Raw genomic sequence first — 26,607 nt, 5'->3', positions numbered from 1 at the left:
CGCATAAATAAAACTCCCTCAGCAGTGTCCTCTTTCCACACAAAGGACAATGGCATGTTAGCTCTTATTAAAGCTATGAAGCACTAGAGGAAAAGCATCTTCAGAGTTCAGGGAGAGTCACAAGATGCAAAGCTTGCAAACTACTTTTGAACCACTCAGTCTTGCACACATTTTGCCTGGCAGGTGCCATAACCTGAAATAAACCTGAAACTCTCTAAGATGCAGAGGTATCTGGTTGGCAAATTCAGTGGTTAGTATCTAGGGCTTATATGGCCAACATCCTGGGCTAAGTTCAAATGTGAGCCAATTGGCCTAACTATCTTTCAGACTTTATCTTTAAATGTAGCCTTGCTCTCTATTAACTGTGGGAGGGGGAAGTTCATGATTCAGTGCCAACCCATATTTATTAAATGGAAACACAATTCAGAGAGAAAGTTCTGTTAGCTGTCATGAGGCGTGTCATCTTTTCATGCAGAAGTTAGTATATATGTAAAAAGTGAACACGGGAACATATGAAACACCAAGAGGCTACACCTGCTGAGGGGTGTTTATCTTGAGATACATAAGAAAAACTGGTGTTCATTTGATCCGCCTCAGAATACACTCCCCATTCCAAATCAAGGGGAAAAGGATTCTGAAGGAGCAATCCTAATTTCTGACAAGGACACTAGCAAGAGAGAATATAAAAGACATTTAGTAGTAAATGCCCATTGTATTATTATTTAATAAGTAAATTCTAAGCACACAGGAACTATTGTCATGGGCCCACCTTATGAATCATTCAGTACAGAATTCTTTCTCCAAAAGATGTTTGGGAGAGTGGCATGATCCACTATGAAATCATCCTCAAAAATCACAAGGGTGAGAAGCTTTTAAACGGTAAGGACATCAACATGGCAGCGCCAGAGAGTCAGAGAAGCTCTGGTTAAAGTCAATCACAACCAACTTCATTAAAGTCCAAACACAGCGGATTTATTTTGTGTGGCTATTTTCTGGACATGGCAGCTTCACAGGCCGGTAGATACACTGAGGATGCTACTGACTAATAAATTCTCTCAGTACCAGATAGTCTTTGCTGCTTCTGGTTCACTTTTACTAGTTTTCTATTACCACTGCCCCGCAGTGGGTATTGCTCTTCCTTTGTCGTCGTATATGGGTTGATGCTGTGAATCTCAGTTAAGATCCAGTCAGAAAAACAGAAATTAGTGATTTTAACAGAGAGAGATTTAATATAGGGAATGGGCTGCACAGGTGTTAGAGGGTTGCAAGAAAAGAGGTAATATCTGCATGAGGCAGTCACCACCTCTAGGGCTGGGGAAACAAAAGAAAGGGGTTGGACTTGTCAGAACCTAGAGAGGTGGGACCTACTCCTCTGAGAAGAGGGTACCAGTCAGCCTGCTTCCAGCCCCTGAGAGGGAGCATGATGAGACCAATTCTCCGATTACGGAGAAGAGCTGGAAAGTGCAGCCAGCCACTGCCACCAGGATGAAGGGCTACTGTTATAGCAACACTGACTGGAACAGAAAGCAAGCAGGAAGGAGTGAGTGCCCTCTCCCTCCTCTAGCCTTCCAGAGTCGCTTTATTTCCCAGATTGTCAGGATGGATCAAATATCCAGCTGGTAAAAAGAGAAATGTAGTTTGCAGAGTCCCAAGCCCAGTATCACAAAGCAGTGTCTTTATTATTATTTTTTTTTTTTGCAGTACGCGGGCCTCTCACTGTTATGGCCTCTCCTGTTGCGGAGCACAGGCTCCGGACGCGCAGGCTCAGCGGCCATGGCTCACGGGCCCAGCCGCTCTGCGGCGTGTGGGATCTTCCCGGACCGGGGCACGAACCCGCATCCCCTGCATCGGCAGGCAGACTCTCAACCACTGTGCCACCAGGGAAGCCCTTTATTTATTTTTTTGAATTTTATTTTATTTATTTTTATATAACAGGTTCTTATTAGTTATCTATTTCATACATATTAGTGTATATATGTCAATCCCAGTCTCCCAATTCTTCCCACCCCCCCCACCCCCCCGCCGCTTTCCCCCCTTGGTGTCCATACGTTTGTTTCTCTACATCTGTGTCTCTAGTTCTGCCCTGCAAACCGGTTCATCTAAAGCAGTGTCTTTAAAGGAGTGAGTCTGGAGCTGGGAGACAATAGCTCACTAACTAACACACTGTGCAACGAGGTGTTGGATTTCCATGTCATTGTTGCTGCCGGAGTCACTCACATATGCTTACGGTTTGGATGAAATGTTAATTAGAGTGGACTGTTTGCCACAGAGGATTTCATCATTACTGAATCCATAAGAAGCTTTATGGGGAGACCTCAACCAGAGCTGCTCAGTTTGTTTGCTAGTGATTCTGACTCCCCTGTTGTTGAAGCTCGGGTACTCAGTATGCATCACAATTTTTCGCTTTTGTTCAGGCTCAAGTCCGTAGCCTGCCTGCTTCCTTAAATGATTCTGTACACATGGTAAGTGGTCAGATGGCCAGTCTCCCGAGTTCTAGAAGCATGAAGCCTGAGCTGGGCCATCTGTTGAGGATGTGCTGTTTTGTATTACACACAGGGAAGTGGTGGGCAAAACCCGGAAGTGCACTGGAGGCCTAATGAAAATAAGACCAGTTAAATCTTCCCTCTAAATGTTCATTAGGCCATCTGTTCTTATTAGTGTCCTTATCATTTGGAAACATTACAGAGTTAAGATGAGACACAATCTGTGGTGGAATTCTAGTCTAACTTGAAATGAACTTTTGAGTAGAGCAATCGTGACTTGTGACATTTCTCTTCCCATTTAGAACCCTGCCCACTTCTAAAGATCTCCATGGTGAAATTTTTTAATAGTTCCTTCCTGAAATATTATACCGGAAAACAGGGTTAGCAGTAGCTACAGAAATGAAAACATAATCTCAGAGTGGCTGATCAATGAAATCAGAACATTTCATAAAAGCAGTGCAGTCATACTTCTGGCCCGTAAATTGCTTTAGGTGCCAAAGGGAATTGGAAGCGTGGTCTATCCTGTCGAGCCAATACTATAATATTAACAACCTGCAACAGACAAGTTTCTGCAACTGCTCAACAGGAAGGAACGCTACCAAATGATTCTGGGGCCTTCTTCAAAGTCCCTGGCTCCTACGCAGGCAAAGCCTTGGCTGTCGACAAGAGCCCCACCCGCTACTGCATGAAGACCCACAATGGTCTTCTCTTTACTCCAGATTCTCTCAGAATGCATGGTCTCATCACCTGGTCTCACATTGGATTTCGTGTTACCTTGGACTGTTCTCTGGTCATCTCCCCTTCTGTATGTGTATCTCCCACAGTGCTGGCTATACACTGGGAATTTAAGAAATACATGTAAAATTAAATTGAAATAGAGACACAAAAGAAAAAGCAAAAAAACAGTACAACTTTCATGTTCCTCTCCCCACCCGCAGAAGTGCTGAAAGTGTTAAGTTCTTTGACTGTAATGATAAAGCCCAAGATACAGAGAGATACAAATAGTAAATCGGCAAGTAGCATCGTGTACAATGTGTTCTTACAATAACAATCAAATTTACAAACAAATTAGCTGTGGAGTCTGAAGGACATGCTGTAGTTTTCACACTGGGCCTTCATCTCCTGCTGATAGATGACTTTGACTGTAAATTAAAAACTGGAAGTGGTTAAACATTCTGTGTATTCACAAGTGCCATTTCCAAAATTGAGGCTTCAGAGAGGAGATGCAAGAAAGGGTGACGGAAACTCAGAGCAATTATGCCTGTTATGAAGATGAGGTAGTGGCAATTACACAGCAGACTCATACAGAGTGTGTACGTGCCGATTTGCTCTGAGGGAGCCTCTGAGAACAAACTTTTATAGCACCCATCAGGCCTTGGGTCTCTAGAGGAAGGAAAGATTTTCAGCCACTCGGTCAGTGTGCTTTTGGACAGAGCTTATGGCCCCAGGAACCATCTTGGAAGGGATACGTGCTTTTTTCTTAATGAGCTTGAATGAAACTCTTATGTAGCAGAGCGGTTTCATTCACTGTTTCTTTCCTATTCTCAAGCTTTTTGGTGTCAGGACCCCTTTACACTCCTAAAAATTGTTGGAGACTTCAAAGAGCTTTTCTCTATGTGGGTTTTATCTATTTAGTTTATTAGAAAGTAAAAGTGTGAATTTTTTTAAACACAAAGCTATAGTAGCCTCAGGCACCCTCTGGAAAACTCCACTATATACTCATAAGAAAGTACAAAAGGCAAATAGTATTAAGAATAATTTTGACCTCACAGACCTCCTTGAAAGAGTCTCAGGGATCCCCGAAGTCTGCAGACCAAAATGGAAATACCATATTTCCTCAGTTCTAAGACACCATGTATTCTAAAACGTAGCATCAATTTGATAACTTTAGGTGGTGAGGAGAGATGCTCCATTAAATGTATGCGTTGATTATAAGACACAACCTCACTTCAGAAAATTTAAAATATGGAAGGGGTAGGAAATATAGTTCTTAAGATTGAGGAAATATGGCAACTCCCACTAACCTCAGTGGGTCTCTGGAAATGCAGATTTACTGACTGAAACATGTTGAGGAAAATTAGTTTTTCTTAGAGCTAATTTGTGTTTTACAATTTTTAAAATGCATTCATGGACTGAAGATGTTACAGTCAGTGAGGCACTAATGTTTTCATTCAATAAACATTTGTCAACTGTAATACCAGATACTGGAAATACAAAAATGAATGAGACCTCATTCCTGCCCTTGAAGACTCACAGACCTAATAGAAGACAAAGGAAGGCAAACAAATATTTATAGTATAATGGAGAAGCATTGGATCTGAATGAGTCATGGACCTGGAAGAACAGCTTGAAGTACCCAAAGATGGAGCCCTGGGTATTCAGGAATGCTTGAGGTTAATCACTAAGTGTAAGCAATTAGTCATCCTCATAACAAAGGGCTGCCCTAGTGGACTTTGGCACATGTGTCAGTCTCTTTGGGACATTAATTTATGTCAGTTTAATTTAATTTTGCAAACACTGGTGATCTATCCAGAGATGTAAACCTAGAAATTTGTTAGACCGGATTGACCATATTGGTATAGTCAGTAGCGCCAGTCAAAAACAAAGCTTAACAGAACATTTTCTTGGTTGTGATTGGATTTGGCTGAGAATAATAGAGCCCCTTCCCCCCGCCACACACACACACACACACACACACACACACACACACACACACAACAGTGACATAAGCAGGATAGCAGCCACATTAGTATAGTCCAGGACTGGATGGCAGTTCCACGAGGTCGTCTGGGACCCAGGCTCCTATAATTCTGCCCTGCCCACCCGGCACAAAACTTCCATTTTCATGGCCACCTCATGGTCTAAGACATCTGCTAAAATTCCCACCACTTCTATCCATATTGCATATTGGAAGAAAGGGCAAAAAGAGGCTCCTTCCAGTTGGGTCAGCTGTCCTTAAGCAGCATCAATTTAAAAGTGTGGATACTTCCACACCTCCTCTTACATCGTATTGCCTTGAACTTTATCACATGGCTACAGGTAACTGCAAATCAGGCTGGAATGCCTTCGATTCTAGATAGCAGTATGCCCAAATTTTAAGATTAGTGCACTAAAGGAGGAGGAGAGAGTGAAAGAATGATAGGGTAGGTCTAGAACTAGTAGTCTCTGCCGCAGGCATCTTAGTAACCACAAATTCAGCATTTTGTTTTGACCCTGATACTGTCTGAGCTTCTTCAAATTTCTAAAAGCCATCTGGAAAAATTTGGTTTGGGGCACTTGGAAAGCACAATGATACTTTTCAGAGTGATGGTTCCTATTGATCTTCCTTTTAAAAAGTGTGAATTATTGCAAGATGAAACATACCAGCTCTGCTTTGGGGGGTTTTTATTTGTTTGTTTTGCTTTGCTTTGTTTCCTCAACTTCCACAATGTTTTTGAAACATTGGGGTAGGTGTGATTTAATCTATAGGCTCTGCAACTAAATGATTCTAAAGATCAGTCCAATTGTAACTCTTGATTAGATTGATCCTGGCTATTCATCTGCAATGAATAATGTGACTTACGTGTCAGTTATTCTGATTGGGCAGCCATGGACACAGACCAGGCTGACACATTTGACCAAAGGTTGAGGGGTTCCTCAAACTCTCCAGCCGTTATGCAGAGAAACACAAGAATGTGGATCTGAGATAATGGGAAATAATTTGCCGGTTGACGAGTCCGTGTAGTCTCAGTGTATTTCATCTTCTAATAATTTCCACTTTTTAAAAGCAAGATCAATAAGGGCCATCGCTCTCAAAGGTGTCATCGCGCTTTCCAACTGCAGAAAACCAAACTTTCTCCAGACGGTTTTTTCCCTCTTTTATAAATTTGAAGAAGCTCAGACAGTATCAGTGTCAAGAAACGAGAAGGCCATTTGCAAACTGACAGAAAGTGATGCTAACAGTCTGCAGTTGTCAGCTTTTAGAAGAATGGGGAAGTCTAACATGGAGTTGGCAGAACACCTGGCAGAGAGCACTGCGTCCCGTCACTGCATCTTCCCCCAGGTTGGCGTACTACAGAAGCACTAATCATACGCTTCCTGGAAATTCCTGCTGAAGAGGCCTCAGAGATCAAAAGCAAACAGTCACTTTTCAAATGAGCCACAAGGCTGGAAATGTACTAAAGGAGGGAGATGAGAAGTGTCCTGTTTAGGATAGTGAGACAGGGCCGTTTGGGAAACAGCTGGTTTCTTCAGCACAGTTGAACTTGGGGAAAAGAAGTTATTAGCACTTGGTAGCAATGGCAAAATATAGTAACAGTCATGATGTGTTTCTGAGGCTTTTCCATGGAAAGTAATTTCTTAAAATGGATGGAGTGGAACAGAAGTAGTCTACTGCTCTGTGTCACTGGCAACACCCTGTATCTATTAGAAAATGAAGGAAATGAAGTCAGCCAAAGGTTGTCAGTTACATGAGGGCAGGGCCTAGTCTGTGTTGGTTAGAGCTGGCTCCTTGGTGCCTAGCATAATGCCTAAAATGGGATAAAGAGCCATTTATTGGCAGAAGAAAGGAAAATAAAGTAGCATGTTCTACACTTGGAACTGCACCAAGAGTACTGTTACAAATAACAGTGGGGAATCCAAGTAATAAGCTGAAATATTAGCCATGAAATTGGCTGACAAATGTATGAGAAATAATATATCCCAATGTAAGCCAAATGTTTCTTGGAGGACACATAGCTTAAAAGGATTCTCAAGCAATGGAATAAATGAACAAGGAGGGAATGGCCGGTGACAGAGAAGCAAGGGAAACCTTGAAAGAGCATGACGATGTGACTGCACTTAAGAGTTCATGAGAGGGACTTCCCTGGCGGTCCAGTGGTTAGGACTCTGCACTTCCATTTCAGGGGGCACAGGTTCAATCCCTGGTTGGGGAACTAAGATCCCACAAGCCGTGAGGCACAGCCCAAAAAAAAAAAAAAAATCAAATAAGGGTTCATGAGATAGCCAAGGAATAGAACATGTCCATAGTCAGACAGGAATGAGAAGAAATACAGGCACGTTCCATAATAAAAAGTAGCCTTTACAGAGCTCTTTCTGTGTACCAGGCACTGTGCTAAGTGCTTTATGTAGATTTTTTTGGTATAATTCCTATAATAAATTTTTGAGAAGGTATTATTACTATACCCAATTTCTAGATAAGGAAACTGAGGCTCAGAGAGGTTAACTGATTTGCTCCAAGGTCACAGAGTTAGCAAATAACAAAATTTTGAACCCAGGAAGTCTTAACTCTGAAGCCCGAGCTCCTAACCACTTCCTTCTACTACATCTGAGCCTTTTTCTACGGAGAGAGTATATAGCTTCCATCAGATTCTCGAAGGACTTTGTAAATCCAAAAAAGTATGAGAAACAGTGTAGCGGACTCTAAGCCCATGAGGGCAGGGACCTTGTCTGTCTGAATCAGCATCAGATATTTGCGAGAGGCGTGGAGGGACAGCTATGTAAATGTGTGAATGTACTGGTGAAGATCTGGCCTCCAAATTGATTCTCCTGCATCAATCTGGTCTCCCTCCAGCCTGCTCCCCAAACTGCAGCCTAAGTAATCTTTCTAAAGCCCTAGTCTGACCATGTCAACCCCCAACTTTAAAGATCTTCATTGACTCCTCGACACCCTCATTTCAAGTCTAAAGTCCTTAGCCTACACAGCCCTTCATGGCTTAATGCAGCGGTTCTCAACAAGGGACAGTTTTCCCCTTAGGGGACATTTGGTAATGTCTGGAGACATTTTTGGTTGTCACAGCTCAAGGGAAGGTGCTACCTGCATTTAGTGAATAAAGGCCAGAGACGCTGCTAAATATCTTGTACTGCACAGGACAGGCCCCACAACGAAGAATCACCTGGTCCCAAATGACAATAGTGCCTCAGTGGAGAGACTTAAAATTAGTCCCCGGCAAACACTGAAACTTCATTTACCACCACTGCCTACCCTACTTATGCTCCAGCAATCCCAGACTGCGGTGAGCTCCACACTCCCATATGGTTTCGTGCTTCTGTGCTTTTGTTCATTCTTTTCCCTCTGCTGAGATCACTCTTCCCACCTTGCTTTTTCTCAGTACCTTTGCTTCATCCTTCAAGATTAAGTTTACATTTCTCTTCTAGGAGTATTGCCCCAAGCTTCCTCCTCTGTGTTCCCATGTCACCCTGGGCATGTGTCTATCGTGTCACTTAACCACGTGATATTGAAATGACCTGTTTCTGTATCTGCCTTCTGTCACTTGACCGTGAACTCATAAAGGGCAGGGACCTTTTTTATTTACCTTTATAATAGTGCCTGAGACAGAGTAGGCACCACAAAGCATTGAACTGAAAGATAACAAATGACAGAGAGAAAGACAAATCACTCAACTCCTAATGAGCTTTGACCTTCTCAGGAACAAAACAAAACAAAACAAAAGGTTGAAATCAACCTTTAGGTTGAATCTAACCAGGTAAAGGGGAGGCCAGACTTGGTGAGGAGAGCGTGAAGAAACATGTCCACTCTTCTAGGTGAGGAATCAGACGGCATAGAGGCGAAGCGCAGACATCTGAAAATGGGGATATTGATAGTTTCTTTCTCAAGTGATTGCTCTAAGCATATAAAGTAACAATCCATGTAAAGAGCCTGATGCACAGGAAGCACTCAATAAACAGTAGCTACTTATATTAAAGGCTCAGATGAGTGGGCCTGTAATTTTACAGATGTTACTGATTAGGACCAGTTCAAAGGAAGGGGCAGCACCTATTTATATTTAAAAAGTAAGTCAATTTAAAGAAAAATATTAAGTCAATAATAGTGCAAGTGGTGGACAGCTAAGGCAAAATTCATGAAGCTGTTATGTGGACAACTGAAGTCTGGGAAACGGAGCTGAAAAGGAACTATATTGAATGGTAACTGGACTAGGTTCCTTCTAGCGCTAAAGGTTTATGACTTTGAGACCATTTTTCATGTTAATACCATTTGCTATCCCATACTTTGTCCAGGCACTGGGCTCAGTACCTTGCCTCCTTATCACAATTGATCCACGCAATATCTCTGAAAAGTAGATAGACTATCATCAGCTTCTTATCCTTATTGCAGATGAAGAAATCAGAGACTCATAGAAGATACCTCATTTGCCTAGGGTTACACACTAGTATGGGAAGGAACCAGCCTTGAAACTGTTAGGGAGAGCCTCAGTTTACAAATTATGGTCTGTGTCTACAGTGTGGGATAACTGAGGAATTTTCTAGTTTAGTCTAATCAAGGGCTCATATTTAGATATTGCTGTTACACATGGATTTTCCCCGATAGGATTCTGTTGCTTTATAAACTACTACTTAGGTCAAAATTAGCTGACTCTTTAAACCAGCCATGGGACTGGCTGACCTGAGGGCCAAGTGCCTTCAAGGCAGATTTTCAATTAGCAGAGGAAGACATGGTGCTGTCAAGGCTTGACATCCAGACCAAGAGCCCCTTTCTGCTCTGGGTTATTTCTCAGGGAAGGTTGTTGGGAGATGGGCACATTCTACCAGCTGGCGGCTACACCAGTGACCTTTAATGCTAGTTTAGCTTGAATACATTTTGACATTTCAAGCAAATTAATGTATTTTTACAAGGTGGGGCACCGACCACAGATTAGGCCAAATGGTTTCCCTGCAGGCTGGGTTACTGTGCAAAGATTCTCCCACCACCCCCAAAAGAAATGTTTATTTCTCTCTACCTGGACAAATGCCAACAGCCCTCAGGGGTTAACCTTAGTCCCACCTCAGTAGTCTATAATTCTGGGGTCTCTCTGCAACTAACAGATGCTAATTCTGACAGCCGGGATGAGGCAAAGACTCCAATCCTCATGTTACATTGTGTGTTATGGAAATGCCTTGGTATAAAGCACCAGTTCCTTGAAAAATTACGTGGAAAAGAGAGTATCTACCATGAGAAGCAGATAGAAGGAACTAACAACCTACGAGAGGTGAAGAGGTCCAGTTTCTGAAAAGACAGACCCTAGACTACTAAGTAGCCACACATCTTTCATCTGAGGCGTTTTCAGAGACAAATCAAATGGGAATTAAAGGGATTCTGTGTAGCTCATACAGAAAGTGTCTCAGAAGCACAGAGGCCACTTTAGTCACAGGAAACTGCCAGAGGGTGACTTATTTGATGGAACAGAAAACAAACAGACACAATAGCTGGTGTATTTTTGAGGCAATTTTAAACCTAATAAACATGACACCAATAGCGTTGACTTAAATCAGCTCGGGCGAGTTGGAGAATTTAACAGCTCGTCTTCCAACTACCAGCCTTTATCTCAGAGGCCGCCTTGACAGCAGAGAGCAGAGTCCAAAACATGGCCTTCTCTGACTTCTGCCAGGTGTGTGCCGTCCCCGGCCTCTGGCCCGGCCTCAGCTCTCAGAGTGGGGATAATTAGAACGTCATTTCTGCCAGCTTTGTTTTTTCTGGGTCACTGACTTCAGACTTGATCAAAATACGAGTGTTGGACTGAAATCAATTGGTTTCCTCTTCCTCAGCCAGCCCCAGCTTATTTCCTGGGGGACCGTGCTCCAGAGGCCCAGCGCACACAGACAGCTTCTGTAGCAGCCCGATGGTGTGTATAGAGGTCCAGAGTGAGGGCTGCGGAGGGGTCCACAGCGCAGGCGCTCCATCTCCCTGCTCTCCCTCTCCGTGGCAGGGCGCTGACATGCAAGGGCCTCAGACAGACGTGCTGAGGAACACATCACAGCAAACAGCTCTGGGAGCTGTTAAGGCTGGTGTTTAATGTTTATCCAATGGCCTCAGTTTGAAAGGCTCTGTAGAACATGCATAACAGAAGCTCAGCTTTATACTCCATTAGCATTCAAATTCCTAGCTGTCCAGAGGCATATGGTACTGACCAGAGAAGGCCAGCCTATGTCGAGGCTGAGGGCATGTAGAGACAGGAGGACAGGTTGAGGCTGCTGGATGTCTGGGAGAGACACTCAGAGACAGGGGACAAAGAGACCCAAGTGGTACAAGAGGGGAGGTCAAAGACAACCTTTGTCTTCTTTATAACATCACCAGTTGTCCTCCATTAAGAGACAGAATTAGAGGGAAGGGCTTTATCTCAGACTGGCCTTTGTCCACTTCATTACTGAGTGGAAGGCCTCTTCCAACCTGGAAATAGTGGGCCTCAGAATGCGATGATAGCATATATCTTGTTTTCAGACTTTCGGATTCAATGAGAAAAACAAAGCTTTCCTCGGGCTTTCACTCAAGGCAAAAAGAATTGCAGCTACATTACTGTTACTATCTTGGCCAGGAATGGGGCAGACTCTTCTGCCTTTGCCTAGCCATAAGAGAAGAGAAATAAAGTACAGAATAAGTGAGTGGTGGAGTCGAGAGTGCACGTAACGTAGTTCTCTGAGAAGTGCCCGGTGATAAATAGCAGCTGTCGTGTCGAGGAGATGTCAGGGTAGACATTGGGCTGACTCCTGTGTCGAGAAAGGAGCTAGAGTAGATCCGTGTTTGCTTGGCCTGTGTGTCCCAGTGCCCAGCACAGCACTTGGCACCAGCATGCCAGACACACACACACACACACACACACACACACACACACACACACACACCCCAGTCCTTTTGCTTCTAACTCTTTGTCTCAAATCCATCTACTTCTCTCCATCCCCACTGTCGCCAACCTAATTCAGGCCACCATCATCCCTCACCTGGACCACTGCAGGAGCCTCTTAACTAGCGGCCTGTTTCCCATCTCACCTCCTCCTCCAATATGATCTCAACAGCAGAAAGGGTGATCCCTCTAGAACCCAAATATGATTATGTCACATCCCTACTTAAAGCCATCAGAATAAAACTGGACATGTACATCTCTCCATTACCTGGTGTATTAGTCTGCTGGGGCTACCACAACGAAACACCACAGACCAGGTGGCTTTAACAAGAGAAAGTGATACTCTCATAGTTCTGGAGGTGGGAAGTTCAAGATCAAGGTGTCGGCAGGTTTGGCTTCTCCTGAGATCTCTCTCCTTGGCTTGCAGACGCCCATCCTCTTACTGTGTCCTCACATGGGCTTTTCTCTGTGCATACACATTCCTGGTATTTCCTCCTTCTTATAAGGACCTGAGAGCCCCACCCTTATGACCTCATTTAACCTTTATTACCTCTGTCAAGGCCTCATCTCCAAATACAGTCACATTAGAGGTTAGACTTCAGCATATGAATTTAGGGGGGCACAATTCAGTCCTGATACCTAGCCACTGTCTACCTCCTGATTCTCACCGATCACCTCTCCATCACTCAGCCTGTATTAGCCTTACTGGATTGTTTGTAGTATCTGGATGGGCCATACTGTCTCTAATCTCTGAACCTTTACCCATGCTGCTCCCTCTCCCTGGATTGCCCTCAACTCTACTGCCTGCCATTTCCACCCCATTCCTCTCCTACTGGTCATTGCAGACCCTATTTAGGTACCACCTTCTCTGGAAATACCCTGCCTCCTGACTCCTAGTCTGGGTAAAGAGCTCTCACGTCCTCTCCGCTGCCTCCTTCTCATGACATGGAGAGTAATTGCCTGATGGCTCTCCAAGGGTTCTTGTAGACCATGAGGCATTTGAAGACAGAAGCTGTGTCATTTTGGAGATCTTTTGAATGCCCAAAGCCTAGCACAAGGCTTAGCACAGAGAAGGTGCTCAGCAAACATCCAATGAAAGAACAAACCAACCTGTTTCTTTGCTGAGGAAAGAAGGATGTGGAGTGAACCAGGTCAAGCCACATGAGCAGTGCATTACAACTTAGGATTCCAAATCCCCAGCTGATGAACTATACCTGAGTACTCCACAAGACAGATGCTAGGTCTGTGCAAGGAAAGGTCCTGTCCTCAAAGGTTGCTGATAGAGTAAAATCGGGTTTCTCTAGCACTCTGTTGTCCAGATGCCTCTATGACTTTGCTGTTCCATGCATCTACAGAGCAGTGAGAGAGATTTGCATCTCATAGTGCCACAGAAGCCCTAGAGCAGTGGTCCTCAAACTTTATTGTGCTTCAGAATCACGTGGAGGACTTGTTAAAACATGGCTGGCTGGGCTCCAACTCCAGAGTTTCTGATTCAATAAGTCTAGGTTGGGGCCTGAGGATTTGCATTTCTAACTGGTTCTCAGGTGATGCTCTTGCTGCTGGTCCAGAGACCACACTCTGAGAAGGATCCTTCTGGAATTATAGCAGAAAATAATTCACATTATGTTGGAAATGGCATAAATGGTAAATGTGTTTACCAGAGCACTTAATCAGCTGTCCTTCCGAACTTTGCCAGATAACACCAACATTGCTGAAATTCATGAGACGGGGAACCAATAAGCCAATTTTTCTTTCAAGGTAAAACGGCCCCGGAAAGATATTGTAACCTAATGGTGTGTGTTCTGTTCTTTTTGCAGGTGCGATTAGAGTGGCCAACAGACCTTGCAGTCAATCCCTTGGACAATTCATTGTACGTCTTGGATAACAACATTGTGCTTCAAATTTCTGAGAACAGGCGAGTGCGGATCATTGCAGGGCGCCCCATTCACTGCCAGGTGCCAGGCATCGATCATTTCTTGGTCAGCAAGGTAGCAATTCACTCCACTCTGGAGTCAGCAAGGGCCATCAGCGTCTCCCACAGCGGGCTGCTCTTCATAGCTGAAACAGACGAGCGGAAAGTAAACCGCATTCAGCAAGTTACCACCAATGGGGAGATCTCCATCATGGCTGGTGCCCCCACTGACTGTGACTGCAAAATTGATCCCAACTGTGACTGTTTTTCAGGTATGACCTTTCTAGCAATTCAGTAGCTCCCCCTCTCTGTTTTCAAAAGAAAAACGTGCATCAGAAAAGTCAAAAAAAGAACAGAAGTATTACTTGTAAACATTGGTGTGAGGCACTGGAGAAAGCAATGGATTGGGGGTCAGGTAGCTTAGTATCTTGTCCTTGTTCTGCAGCTGACTCACTGAGTGACCCTAGGAAAGCCATAAAACCCCTTCATGACTCACTTCATCTGCTAAGTAGAGGGACCACGTGTCTCAGTTATATCACCTTGCTGTTTTGAAGATAAACTAGTATAATAAAAGTTTTGGTACTCTAAGAAGTTAACACCACTCTACAAATGTAAGATCATGATATTATTTGTACTTTGGAGAAAGGGAAGCTAGGTAAAACCTACATTTACTGATTTAGCTAAGGAAAAAATTACTTCCAATAAGTGACTGGTTTCCAGATTAACAATGTGTGCTATTTGAAACCCAAAGGGACTAGAAGCAGACTGCTTTCAGGATACAAGGGCAAAATTAAATCTCACAATGGAGGGTTCTCAGGACATCAGTCTGCTACTTACATTGTTTTTTTTTTAATCCAAAATTTTCTCCATAACCAATAGTGCCCTTTACTTCAATTGAAATAGAGGGGGGGAAAAGAGCCTTTTCTCCCAAACACAGAGTGGATATTCCAGACAGTAAACAGTCCTGTAAATGTCAATAGATGCATTTACTGCTGGTACGTGGACATCCCTCCATGCTGCATGCCGCCCTATTAAACTGCTCATCCACGCCCAGATGGTTCTTTTAACCTTTGCCTTTCCTTGGGACAGAGGAATCAAGAGTGAGCAACTTGGTCAATACTACTTTTGATTGATATTTCCAATGTTTTCCTAGACAACTAGTTTTATAGTTATTTTGCTAATTGATATCTTTCTTTCAAGGCAAAACTGGAATGTTTATTCCAGTTATCAAATTTGATGTTCTGAATCATTGTCGCACTTGCAGACTTAGTGTACTTTGACAATATGACAATGAAAGTTAACAGAAGAAAGGTGTCTGGGCACAGTAGGACTGGAAAGCCCTGAGATAGATGCTATGAGCATGGACAGGCGTAAGTCTCTGGCTAGATTTGGGGTGACTGTCATCATTTGCTGTTTTTGTATCTTTAGATACAGAAGAGCAGGATTGACGATTTCACAAAATTGGTGTTAACTGAGAGAATTGCATCTCACTGTTCATCTTTAGTGGCACTGACTCAAGAATTGGGAATAATGGGTTTCAAATATCCAGCTGGGGCATGTGGAGAATGTTGGTTCACTGACTGTTCCCTTTAAAATGATTCTTGATGCACAGCGATTTCTGTATATGGTATGTTTGTATAAATGCTTGTGACCACAACTATTAACATCAGGGTCTTTCTCCCACAGGTGATGGTGGCTATGCCAAAGATGCAAAGATGAAAGCCCCTTCCTCCTTAGCAGTGTCACCTGATGGTACCCTCTACGTGGCAGACCTTGGGAATGTTCGAATTCGTACCATTAGCAGGAACCAAGCCCACTTGAATGACATGAACCTTTATGAGATTGCATCACCTGCTGATCAGGAACTGTACCAGTTCACTGTCAATGGAACCCACCTGCACACCTTGAACTTGATAACGAGGGACTATGTGTATAATTTCACCTACAATGCCGAAGGCGACTTGGGTGCGATTACCAGCAACAACGGCAATTCTGTGCACATTCGCCGAGACGCAAGCGGGATGCCACTTTGGCTTGTGGTGCCTGGCGGGCAGGTGTACTGGCTGACCATAAGCAGCAACGGAGTCCTGAAAAGAGTGTCAGCCCAAGGCTACAATCTGGCCTTGATGACCTACCCAGGAAACACGGGGCTTCTGGCTACCAAAAGTAACGAAAATGGATGGACAACCGTTTATGAGTAAGTTTCTAAATCTCAACATGGGCTTTGTTAGGTTTGTATTTGCAGTTGTATTACAGTGGGAAAATGACTTAGTAATTGCTGAGTGTTGCATGCTATTTTCTCCTAACAGCCACAATTAAAAAAAAAAAAAGTCTAGGAGAAAATTTTACCCAACTCCTAGGCTTCGAACCCATTTCTCCAGAGCAAGCACTTTTACAGAGCATAATAATAAACACATAGGCTGAATGAAGGATCAAGCATGGCGCTGCACGAGACAAGAATGAGGCGGAAGTCCATGTGCTCGAGAAATTTACAGCATAGCTGGGAAAACAAGGGAAAATTTCATTTAAATGACAAAACTAGAAAATAGTTCTAAAGTAGCAAAGAAGCAGTGTAGCTTAACTAGTATTTATTGATCGCTGTGGGGTTTAATGAATGAATGAATGTGTGCGCAGCCCAGCCCAGCCCAACTCAGTTTAGGTTGTGAAATGACATGGGGCAAATGCTGAAACAGGAGAAGCTGCACTCCACTGGCTGCTTCTGGGAAATGTGGAGTCAAAAGCTTCAGTACAGGCCTGCGCCCTCCCCCCAGTTTCCCTGCACAAGGCAAAGACTCCAATACATTTGGGTATTCACAGACCGGGTCTGTGATAACTTTGTTTAACTGGGAATTAACAGAAGGTGTGTCTGACGGCAGGCTACTAGGAGGTGTCCTGTCATGGACATAGAGACCATCGTCCTTGCCTTTTAAGGCTGGACAACGTTATTTGCAAGTCAACCCATTTAGAAAGCTAGTTTGCCAGTGCTCGGCAAGCCTCTTCCCCACAAAGGGAATTGCTGAATTTTTAACCAGTTTACCGAGTGAAGATAATGCATGGAACTGAACCCAGAGCCTGAAATGGCATTCAAGTTGAGGAACGTGAGAAGCGGAGATACTAAATACGAGGAGTTCCAGGTGTGACTCTTCCGTGAGAATGTAGGGAATATGAAAAGAATAGATCCCGCGAAACCCTCCTGAGGAAAGGGACAAAACAGTTGGCCTTCAAGTTTTGGATCATTTCCCAAAGAAATGCCACTTATACAAAAGAGCTGGACAGCTATTTTAGTTTCACTGAGAAAAATGTATTCAGTTTCTGTCGCAGGTCTTCCTCTATTTCTGGAAAAATTTCTCTTACGTCTTAATAAAAGTAATAAAAGCTACTGTTCACTGAGGGTTTACTATGTGCTAGGTCCTAGGGTAGGTGATTTACATAAAGTATTTTGTTTGATCTCCAAAATAACAACATGGGATACGTGCTCCTGGTTTGCCTATTTTATGGATGAGGAAACTGAGGCCCAGCATGGTGAGCTTGCCCTGATTCACACAGATGTCCAGGATTCAAACTGCAACAGTCTGACTCAAGAGCCCACATTTTGAAATATACTACCCTTAAGAAAGATAAAAGTTCTAATGAGAATATCTTTTTTCAAAAATTCACGCAAGATCACACTGCAGCTGAAATTAGACAAATAACTTTTTTTTTTTTTTTTTTTTTTCCCCGTACGCGGGCCTCTCACTGCTGTGGCCTCTCCCATTGCGGAGCACAGGCTCCGGACGCGCAGGCTCAGCGGCCATGGCTCACGGGTCCAGCCGCTCCGCGGCATGTGGGATCTTCCCGGACCGGGGCACGAACCAGTGTCCCCTGCATCGGCAGGCGGACTCTCAACCACTGCGCCACCAGGGAAGCCCGACAAACAACTATTTTGAAAGCTAATGGTTAAATTCAGTTAAGCAACAAGAAATGGCAGAATTATTAACTAGTTTTCAAAATAACCAGTTCAACCGTTCACTTATTTACCAATCATCACATTGTACACTTGAAATACATGCAATTTTATTTGTCAATTATACCTCAATAAAACTAGAGAAAAAGCCCCCACAAAATAACCGTTTAACCATTCATTTATTTATTCAACAAATATTTGCTAAGCAGCTAGTATACACCTGGCAGTGTTCTGGTGCTGGGGATATAGCCGTGAACAAGACAGATACAAATCCCTACCTTCATAGCGCTTACATTGTACTGGAGGGAGACAAGTAAAATGCACAGAACTTCAGATGGTGATAAGCTCTGTGGAGGAAATAAAGCAGGGTCAGGGGGAATCAAGATTTGGAGGCAGAAGGGGTTTTTATTTCAGACTGGGTGGTCAGGGAAGACCTCACTCAGAAGGTGACATTTGAGTAAAGGCCTGTAGGAGGTGAGGGAGTGAGTCGTGTGGGTATCTGCCGGAGAGGAAGGGCGAAAACATTGCAAGCAGAGTGAACAGCAAGTGAAAAGGCCCTGCAGCAGGAACAAATCTGACATGTTCAAGGAATAGTAAGGCAGCCACTGTGACTGGAGTGGAGTGCACAATCATAGTAGGGAGACAAAATCAACGAAGTGGCCAGGGCCACTTCACATAGGGCTTTGCAGGCCTCTGTAAGGACTTTTTGACTCTGAGTAAAAGGTGAGACCACTGGAGAGCTTCAAGTAAAGGAGTGACAGAATCTGCCTTCCATTTTTAAAGAATCACTCTGTATTGAAAACAGACTGTATGGTGGAAGTAGAGGAACCTAATGGAGGGAGGGGGCTATTGCAATAATCCAGGCAAAATGGTGACTTAGACCAGGGAGTGAGGGCAGTAAGTGATAATATTCTAAATATATTTTGACAATAGAGCTGTCAGGACTGACAGATGGGATGTGGAGTATGAGAAAAAAAAAGGGTCAGAAATAACTCCAAAGTTTTTGGCCTGAGCAAGTGGGTGTTGGACTTTCCATTTACCAGGATGGGGAAGACCAGGCAAGGAGTACATGATACTGGGTGGGAGTTCAGGGTTGGATATGATCAGTTTAGACATCCAAGGGAAAATATCAAGTTGGCAATTGGATTTACGAGTCTGGAATTGAGGGGAGCGGCTGGAGATGTGAAATTTGGAGATCCAAATTTAGCGTCCACCAGTGTCTTGATTGTGTTTAAAGCCACGGGATCTTCATGGAAAAGTGAGTGTAGTCAAGGAAGAAAAGAGATCTGATGATGGAACCTAGAGCACCCCAACATTGAGTTGAAGATATGAAGAGGAACCAGCAAAAGAGACTGAGAAAGAAAGTCCAGTGAAGTAGGAAGAAAACCAGGAGAGTGGGACGTCCTGGAAGCGAAGTAAAACAAGTGATGCAAGGAGGAAGGAGTGATCAGCCGTGTCAAATACTCCTGATAAGTCAAGTAAGATAAGCACGGAGAATGACAGTTCCATCCAACACTGTGGAGATCATTGTGTACCTTCACAAGAACAGGTGCTGTGGGCACTGGGGGACAGAAGCTTTAGCAGAGGAGGTTTAAGACATAATGGATACACACATGTTCACAGCAGTGTTATTCATAATAGCCAAGAAGTGTAGAGGACCGTGTCCATCCAGTCATGAATAACCAAACGAAATGTGGTATAGCCATACAATGCGATATTATCCATCCATGAAAAGGAGTGAAGTTCTGGTACGTGCTACAGCATGGGTGAACCTCAAAGACGTTATGCTACCTGAAAGAAGCCAGACACAGAAGGACAGATATTATATAGTTCCGTTTATATGAGATATCTGGAAAAGGCAAATTCATAGAGACAAAGTATAACAGGTTAGCAGTTGCCAACAGCTAGGGAGAGGAGTGAACGGGGAGTGACTGCCAGTGAGAACGGGGTTTATTTTGGGGGGGATGGAAATGTTCTAGAGATGGTGCTGACGGTTGCACACGTTGTGAATGTACTGAAAGCCACTGAATTGTGTACTGTGTCCTTTTAAATGGTGACTTTTATGCTACGTTAATTATATTTCAATAATAATAATCATAATAATAAAGAGAGCAACTGGGAGGAGAGTTTGGGGACAATGAGTAAAGAACCCTTCTGAAGTGCACTGCTGTAACGAGCAGAGAAATTGGAGCGGGGGGGAACAGAGTAATCAGAAGGAGGTTTTTAAGATGAAAGAAATAATGGTACATTTGTGTGCTGATGAAAATAATCCAATACAGAGGGGAAAACTGATGATGTCAGATAGAGAGCAGAATGTTGTAGTCGGATAGTTTGTGGCCCCGGCGGATACTTACAGCAAGCGGAGCCCAGGCCTGTTACCAGGACTCGGCTGGCAGTGAGAAAAAAGTAGCATCTAACATCATTGTTTTTGGGTAACCAATCTTGAGGCATTAAGAGATGAGAAACACAGGCATTCACGCGGGGGTAATCATGGAATTTTATGGCCACAAGGAGACATCAGAGGTCACTTTACAAATAAGGAAATGGAGGCCTAGAGTAGGGGACTAAGTTGCCCATTCATGTTGCTGGTTGGCTGGGTCTAGAGTCAGATCTTTGAGCTTCTAGCCCACTGCTCTTTCCACTACTACCCCACTGCCTTCCAGAAAAAGGAAGAGGATTTGGGATTACAGGAGTGACCATGGGAAGTCTGGGGAGCTAGAAGATTTCTGCTGCAGTAGCAAGACAAGAGGAGTATGAGAGCGCCATGAAAGAGAAAGGGAGGCTGAATATCCGTTTCGTCCTTCTCCCACCTTCTCGACTCCAGCCAGTATTATGCGGAAACCCTCTGTGGAGAGGAGAAGGTTCCTCTTCCCCCTGAAGCAGTGCATTCTGTCCCCAACGGAGTGCTGTCCCTGTCGGTTCCTGCCTGTACATACGGGAATGAGCAACTTCCCAGCCTTCAGAATGAAACTAATTCTTCCCAGTCTACTCTGTACAAACTCTGGCTTCTTTCACTTTTATCCTCCAACGCTTTAGCCGGTTCTGAGCACTCCTTCGAGGTTTTCCTTCTCCTTCTGAAGCCAGGGAGCACCGAATCGGACCTACTCTTCCAGTCAGGGTTACAGCCATGCTGAGGTCAGTAGAAGGCGGCCTTGGGCCACTGTTACCAGGCCCTCCTAAAAGAACTTGAGCGTTGCTCAGAGGTGAGAGAGAGGCTGCCTTCTTTGGCCAAAAGGTGACAAATCCTTTGCTAAGGTGGACATCAGATTTCTGTTCTGAGATGAGAAACAGAAAAAGAGAAACAGAAGCAAAATTGTTGGAAGGATGGAAGACTGCTGCATAGAGGTAGCTAAGCCAGTAATCCGTTCAACTTTCGGTTATCAGCGACAACGGCAGGGAGAAATGACACAGATGACCCTGAACAGTGTGGACAGTCCAAATGGGATTTTAACATGCATCTGGTGCCGTGGTAGTATGTGGGCTTGTCTTGTGTAGTGTGATGTTGTTTAAATAGTTCATTGCTTTCCATAATTCCGTTTGACTTGGACCAGGATCAAAGTTGCACACCCCAAGTATTAGTACTTGATGCGACTGCGCCTAAGTGTCCTGAGTGTCAGGGGAAAAGCTGACCACAGAGAAATGGCTGTCAAAGCAGAACTAGGAACGAGGCAGGGGTTCTGGCCCGAGGGGCTGGCGGGCTCCTAATTGCGATGACCCTGCCCCAGCAGAGGCTGCAAGGATAGCCAGGACACCCTTGCTTGTTTTGCAAGCATTTCCCCGGTAAAGGCTTCTGCTACGCTCAACTGAAAAGGTCCCAGACTGAGGCCAAAGTGTCAGTTTTGTCACTGCTGCCAGTGCAGGCCGAGCTGACAGTTCCTCAGGCCCTTGACCTTTGTGGGAGCACGACCTCTTGATCCCTGGTTTGCTGTGTTCTCTCTATCCCGGGACTTGGTTCGCACATTCCCCACCCCCAAACCCCCAAGAAAACGCCATTTACTGACAACTTGGAAATGCCCTCGCGATAGCTCTGGGTGCCTTCTAGGCTGTTTTACAGATGCTCAGTCTTATGGAAGATGGCTAATGGGAGGTTCTCTCTCCTCCCTGATAAGATTAGCAGACAGGGGCGGGGAGCGGGGAGGCGGGGCAAGGTACAGGAGCCCCGTCTCCGGGTGAGATATTTGCCTAAGCAGAGGATGTGAGTCCCATGCGGAGCTGGTTATGTAAGTGAATAGTCAGTCCAAACACATCGAAGTGTTTCCAGTGCTTTTGAGAATCTCAGAGTAGGGAGAGAGCTAAGGCACCACATGGTCCAGGCCCCTGCCTCTGGGCAGGTGAGGGATTTCATGTAAGCAAGAACGTAGAATTGCCAACAGTTCCTTCAGGACTCCAGAGACAGACTGGACACCTTTGCTCAGTTCCTTCCCCCTGTGCTTTATGCCCTTGGTAAGGCTCAGGAATGGGCAGAGAGAACTGTCGTGGCTCATGCTGGGGAGAGAGAACTACCAAAGAGAAAGGGACTGAACAGAAGGAAGAGAGGCTGCTGGCCGAACGAGCTTTCAGAGCCTGGCTGGGAAGATGAGCTGCACCTCACAGGACGTCCGTGTAAGCTAAGCCTCCACACCACCTGGGATGGCTCTGTCTATCCTCTCACCACGCTGACTCTCATACCCACCCCTTCCTTCCCATTTCCACTGGCAGATCCTGCTTCTCTCATTCAACAAGTATATGCAGTGAGAGTCTGCTCTGTGCCACACACCGAAAATACAGAGGTGATGAGACACTGTGTCCTCTCTCTAAAGATGCGAGAGTTTACAACCTAGGAAGGAAGACTGGTCCCAAGGATAGGCGATCACAACGCATTTCATAAAGGCAAGAGGCCACCATCTTCTCTTACACAAGCTGAGGCGTTAGCCTCCCAACAGGTTTCCCTGCTCCATAGCTTCCCTTCCGAGATTCACTGCCACCAAAGAACTGCTTGAATCATACCGTTCTCCCCCTGAAGAGCTTCCTACGCCTCTCCATTGTCTACTGACTACATGCTTTCCTCCAGAGCCTGACACTCCAGTTTCCCCGTGCTCTGCTTCCAGCGTGCCTCTCCGGCCTCATCTCCCACTCCCCTCCGAGAGGACCTGTGTGCTCCAGCACCATGCTTCCCTCGATGGTCATCCCAGCCACCGGTGTGCCTGCCTTTGGAGTGCCTTCCTCCCGTCCCCAGTCTCTACCTATCAAGGGACTGATCTCCAGCTACCCTCCAGGATTCAAATACCACCTCCTTCTCTTCTGCTCAGCCTGCCTGGAAGTAACTTCTGCCTCTTCTGAGCTTCTGCAGCTCCTTGTTTACAGAAGTATATGGCACTATTCTGGCATCAGAGTGATTTGTGTGCGTATCTTATCTACGCTACTAGACTTTGAAGTTCATTCACCACAGTATCCCCAGTACCTAGCGCAAGACTGATATTTATTGAGTGAAGGACAAGTGAAGATAGAAGGGCTTATGGACATGGGCTGAATCATGGGGGGCCACATGAAGTTATTGGTGAAGAAAGGGCAATCCAGTATTTCCTAAAGAACGCTTATTAGGTTGGTCAGGTTTCCGGCATGAGAGGGTAAAGAGGGTCTATTTCCTTTAAAAAAAATAAGTAATGAATTTTTCTTCTATAATCTTCAACAGTTTCTTAAGAAGAGCAAAGATGGAAGAGCTACTAGTTTTTACCCTGCCCGGTTTAGCTCTGGCTTAAATTGTCCTCAAGGGAAAGGGCAGGCTATCCCTTACGAGAAAATATCAGACCAAATATATTTTTAATAATGTGTAAATATCATCTCCCCTAATATAAACTATATGTTCCTCAAGGACAAGAATGAATTCTGAATTTCCTTTACAAATGTTTCCTTTGATCCATGGGGACACGTGTGTGCGCACGCACACAGTGGAACTCTGTAAAATCAGGGACGGGAAGGGACAAGGTGATGGCAAATCTCCTCTTCCCAAGCTCACTCCTGATGACCATGAAGGCAACAGTCAATGCCTGATCACACAATTCACCAACCAGAATTTGCAGCCCAGGGTAGGAAGGGGGAGTGGGGGCAGGGTGGTGGAAGTTACAACCCTGTTACGGCCTGAAGGGATCAGTTGCAGCATATTGGCTTGTGTTCTCTGCACCAAAGGATGCAGGCACCAGAGGGAAGCCCACAGAACAGCGTAAGAGATTTTGATTAAACTTGTTTCTTTGACATTCAGTCTGGAAACATGCAGTCCCCTGTGATGGAGGGGAAACAACAACAACAACAACAAAAAGAAACCTCAAGCAAGCCATAAGAAATCAAAGGCTTCCTTTATTTCTTATCCAGTTTGGAGCAATCTTTCCAAAGTTGTGGGATCTGCTCTTCCTTTGAACATGACCCCACAGAAGAGACTTGGGCCTGTAGGTTTTGAATGAGCCCAGGAGAGGCACCACACTGCAGACACCACCAAATGCCGTTGCTTTGGCTGTGACTAGCAGAATTGGGGCGGGTGAGTGTACTGGGGGGGTAGGGTGCTTTGTTTTTTTGGGTTTTTTCCCTTCAGTTTTACTGAGATATAATCGACATACAGCACTATATAAGTTTAAGGCATGCAGCATAATGACTTGATTTATATATATTGCAAAATGATGATGACAGTAAGTTTAGTGAATGTCCGTCATCTCATATAGATACAAAAGAAAAAGAAGAAAAATATTTTTTCCTTCTGATGAGAACTTTTAGGATTTACTTTCTTAGGAATTTTCATACATACCACACAGCAGTTAACTATTGTCGTGTTGTACATTGCGTCCCCAGTACTTATGTAACTTATGACTGGAAGTTTCGACCTTCTGACCACCTCTGTCCCATTCCTCCACCCACCCCCCGCCTCTGGTAACCACAAATCTGATCTCTCTTTCTATGAGTTTTTTGTGTTCGGGTTTTTGGTTTTGTTTTTTTTCAGATTCCACATATAAGTGAGATCATACAGTATTTGTCTTACTCTGTCCGATTTATTTCACTTAGCATAACGCCCTCAAGGTAGAGTGCTTTGTTTATGATAAAGTCAAATGTACACTTTCAGATAAGGAGGCTTATCCAGCCACAGAAAGGAAATCAGACAATACAACTTTCTAGCTCTCTAGCGCCTGGGCAGGACTGTGGGAAATTCTATCTTATCCCCACTGCATTCCCTCTCTCAGCAGACGAGGAGCCAGGCAGCAGCCTCCCAGCTACATCTATCCAGGGAATTACACCACAGGCCACTGCTGAGGTTCATTCAGATTTTTGACCTCTGCTCATGGATGGCTCAGTTAGCATCTGATCTTGTCATCTTGCCCTGAGAAGTGGGCACGACCACTGCCATCACCTTTCAATGAAATCTTGCTTTCAAACAAGGGGCTATGTGACTGGGAAAGAAAGAAGCTGCCCTGAGCTGGAAAGCCCGTTGGAAACCTGCATGCGTAGCATCTTAGGTCAGATCTCCTGGAGGAATAATGAAGAGTGACCTTGCCAAGTGCTGAGGAAACCCTTCAGAAATCAGGAAAGGGAAACCAATGAGGCAGAGTTGCTGGTGATGGATGTGAAACAGAGAGGAACTGCCTGAGTAGTCCAGGCTGTGGGACCACAGTCTCCATAGTGAGGGGGGCCTGCAGCAGCTCCCTTCTGTCTGCTGCCTGGAAACTCCTCCCTACAGGGAAAAGCAGGTTGGTACCTTGCAAGAATCAAAACTGGATATCGTTTTCCTCTCCTGGAAGAAAGACCAGGCAGACAAAGTCGGAACTGTGTTAGGTGTTCAGGCCCTTCCATGCCCCTTTCTCATCAGGGGTCTTCTTCTTGCAGCCACAGAGCCCCGAGCAGGCCACGGGCAAACGGGCTGAGCAGGGGGGAGGATTTTGCCATTAACCCCAGGCGCAAACAGCACCCTTCAGCCTTTCCTCGATAATGAGGCCTTAGCAGCATAGCTGCAACATGCCAATAACCTTTTTGACTGAAATCCATTTAAGCAAAGCGTGCATCCAATTAAACAACTAGGGCTTGCCATATCTATGATGTCAAATGACCTATTTGATTATTTTTATTTGCGTGCCTGACTCTTTTAACTGATAGCATGTGTGTGCACGTGCACACACTCATGTACACACAGAACTGAACTTGAGATGGCATTGTGTATAGCCTCAAGTTCAGTTTTGTCCTATAAAATAATGTGTAGCCCCTTTTCCCAAGCCTACCAAAGGCTGGTCTAAGTTTTAAAATTTCAGCAGCTATCCAGGCTGAGTTCTTTAAAGCGTAGTGGATTAACACTGAATCACTAGGCCATTTTGCATAATTTTGGAGGGAGAAGGCAGTAGAACCAGACTCTACCACTGTGTCCAGGCTGTATCCTGCTCACTTTGGGTAAAAAGAATATAATTGTTTAACATTTTAAAAACAAAAAAAGTACTTAACTATTTTGTAATTTGCAACTTGAAAGCAGTAATGGGTTTCCAAGTGCATGTCCTTACTTTTAATGAAGGGTTTATTTTTCATGGTTCTATTGGCAATAAAAGAACAGCTCCACACCAAAAGCCTTCAGGGAGGCAGTTTCCACTTGGAGGACAGTGAGATTGCCAATTCTGATTTTTTAAAAAAAGTCAACTCACAAGACTATATTTCTAGATATAGGTTATTGCC

At 44.5% G+C, this 26,607-nt stretch overlaps 1 protein-coding gene across 1 annotated transcript in view; it reads left to right on the top strand.

The window, feature by feature from the left end:
• Window positions 1–26,607, top strand: part of LOC101276968 (teneurin-1) — a 350,419-nt gene that overhangs the window by 289,490 nt on the left and 34,322 nt on the right. Inside the window, exons 23-24 of the mRNA XM_049704537.1 lie at window positions 13,894–14,260; window positions 15,675–16,185. Of these exons, the coding sequence (XP_049560494.1) occupies window positions 13,894–14,260; window positions 15,675–16,185 (878 nt within the window). The remainder of the gene's footprint in view (window positions 1–13,893; window positions 14,261–15,674; window positions 16,186–26,607) is intronic.

The sequence above is a fragment of the Orcinus orca genome, chromosome X (assembly GCF_937001465.1).
Source record: "Orcinus orca chromosome X, mOrcOrc1.1, whole genome shotgun sequence".
Lineage (NCBI taxonomy): Eukaryota > Metazoa > Chordata > Mammalia > Artiodactyla > Delphinidae > Orcinus > Orcinus orca.
The sequence above is the reverse complement of the archived record's forward strand: the minus strand, read 5'-3'. Positions and strand labels throughout refer to the sequence as shown.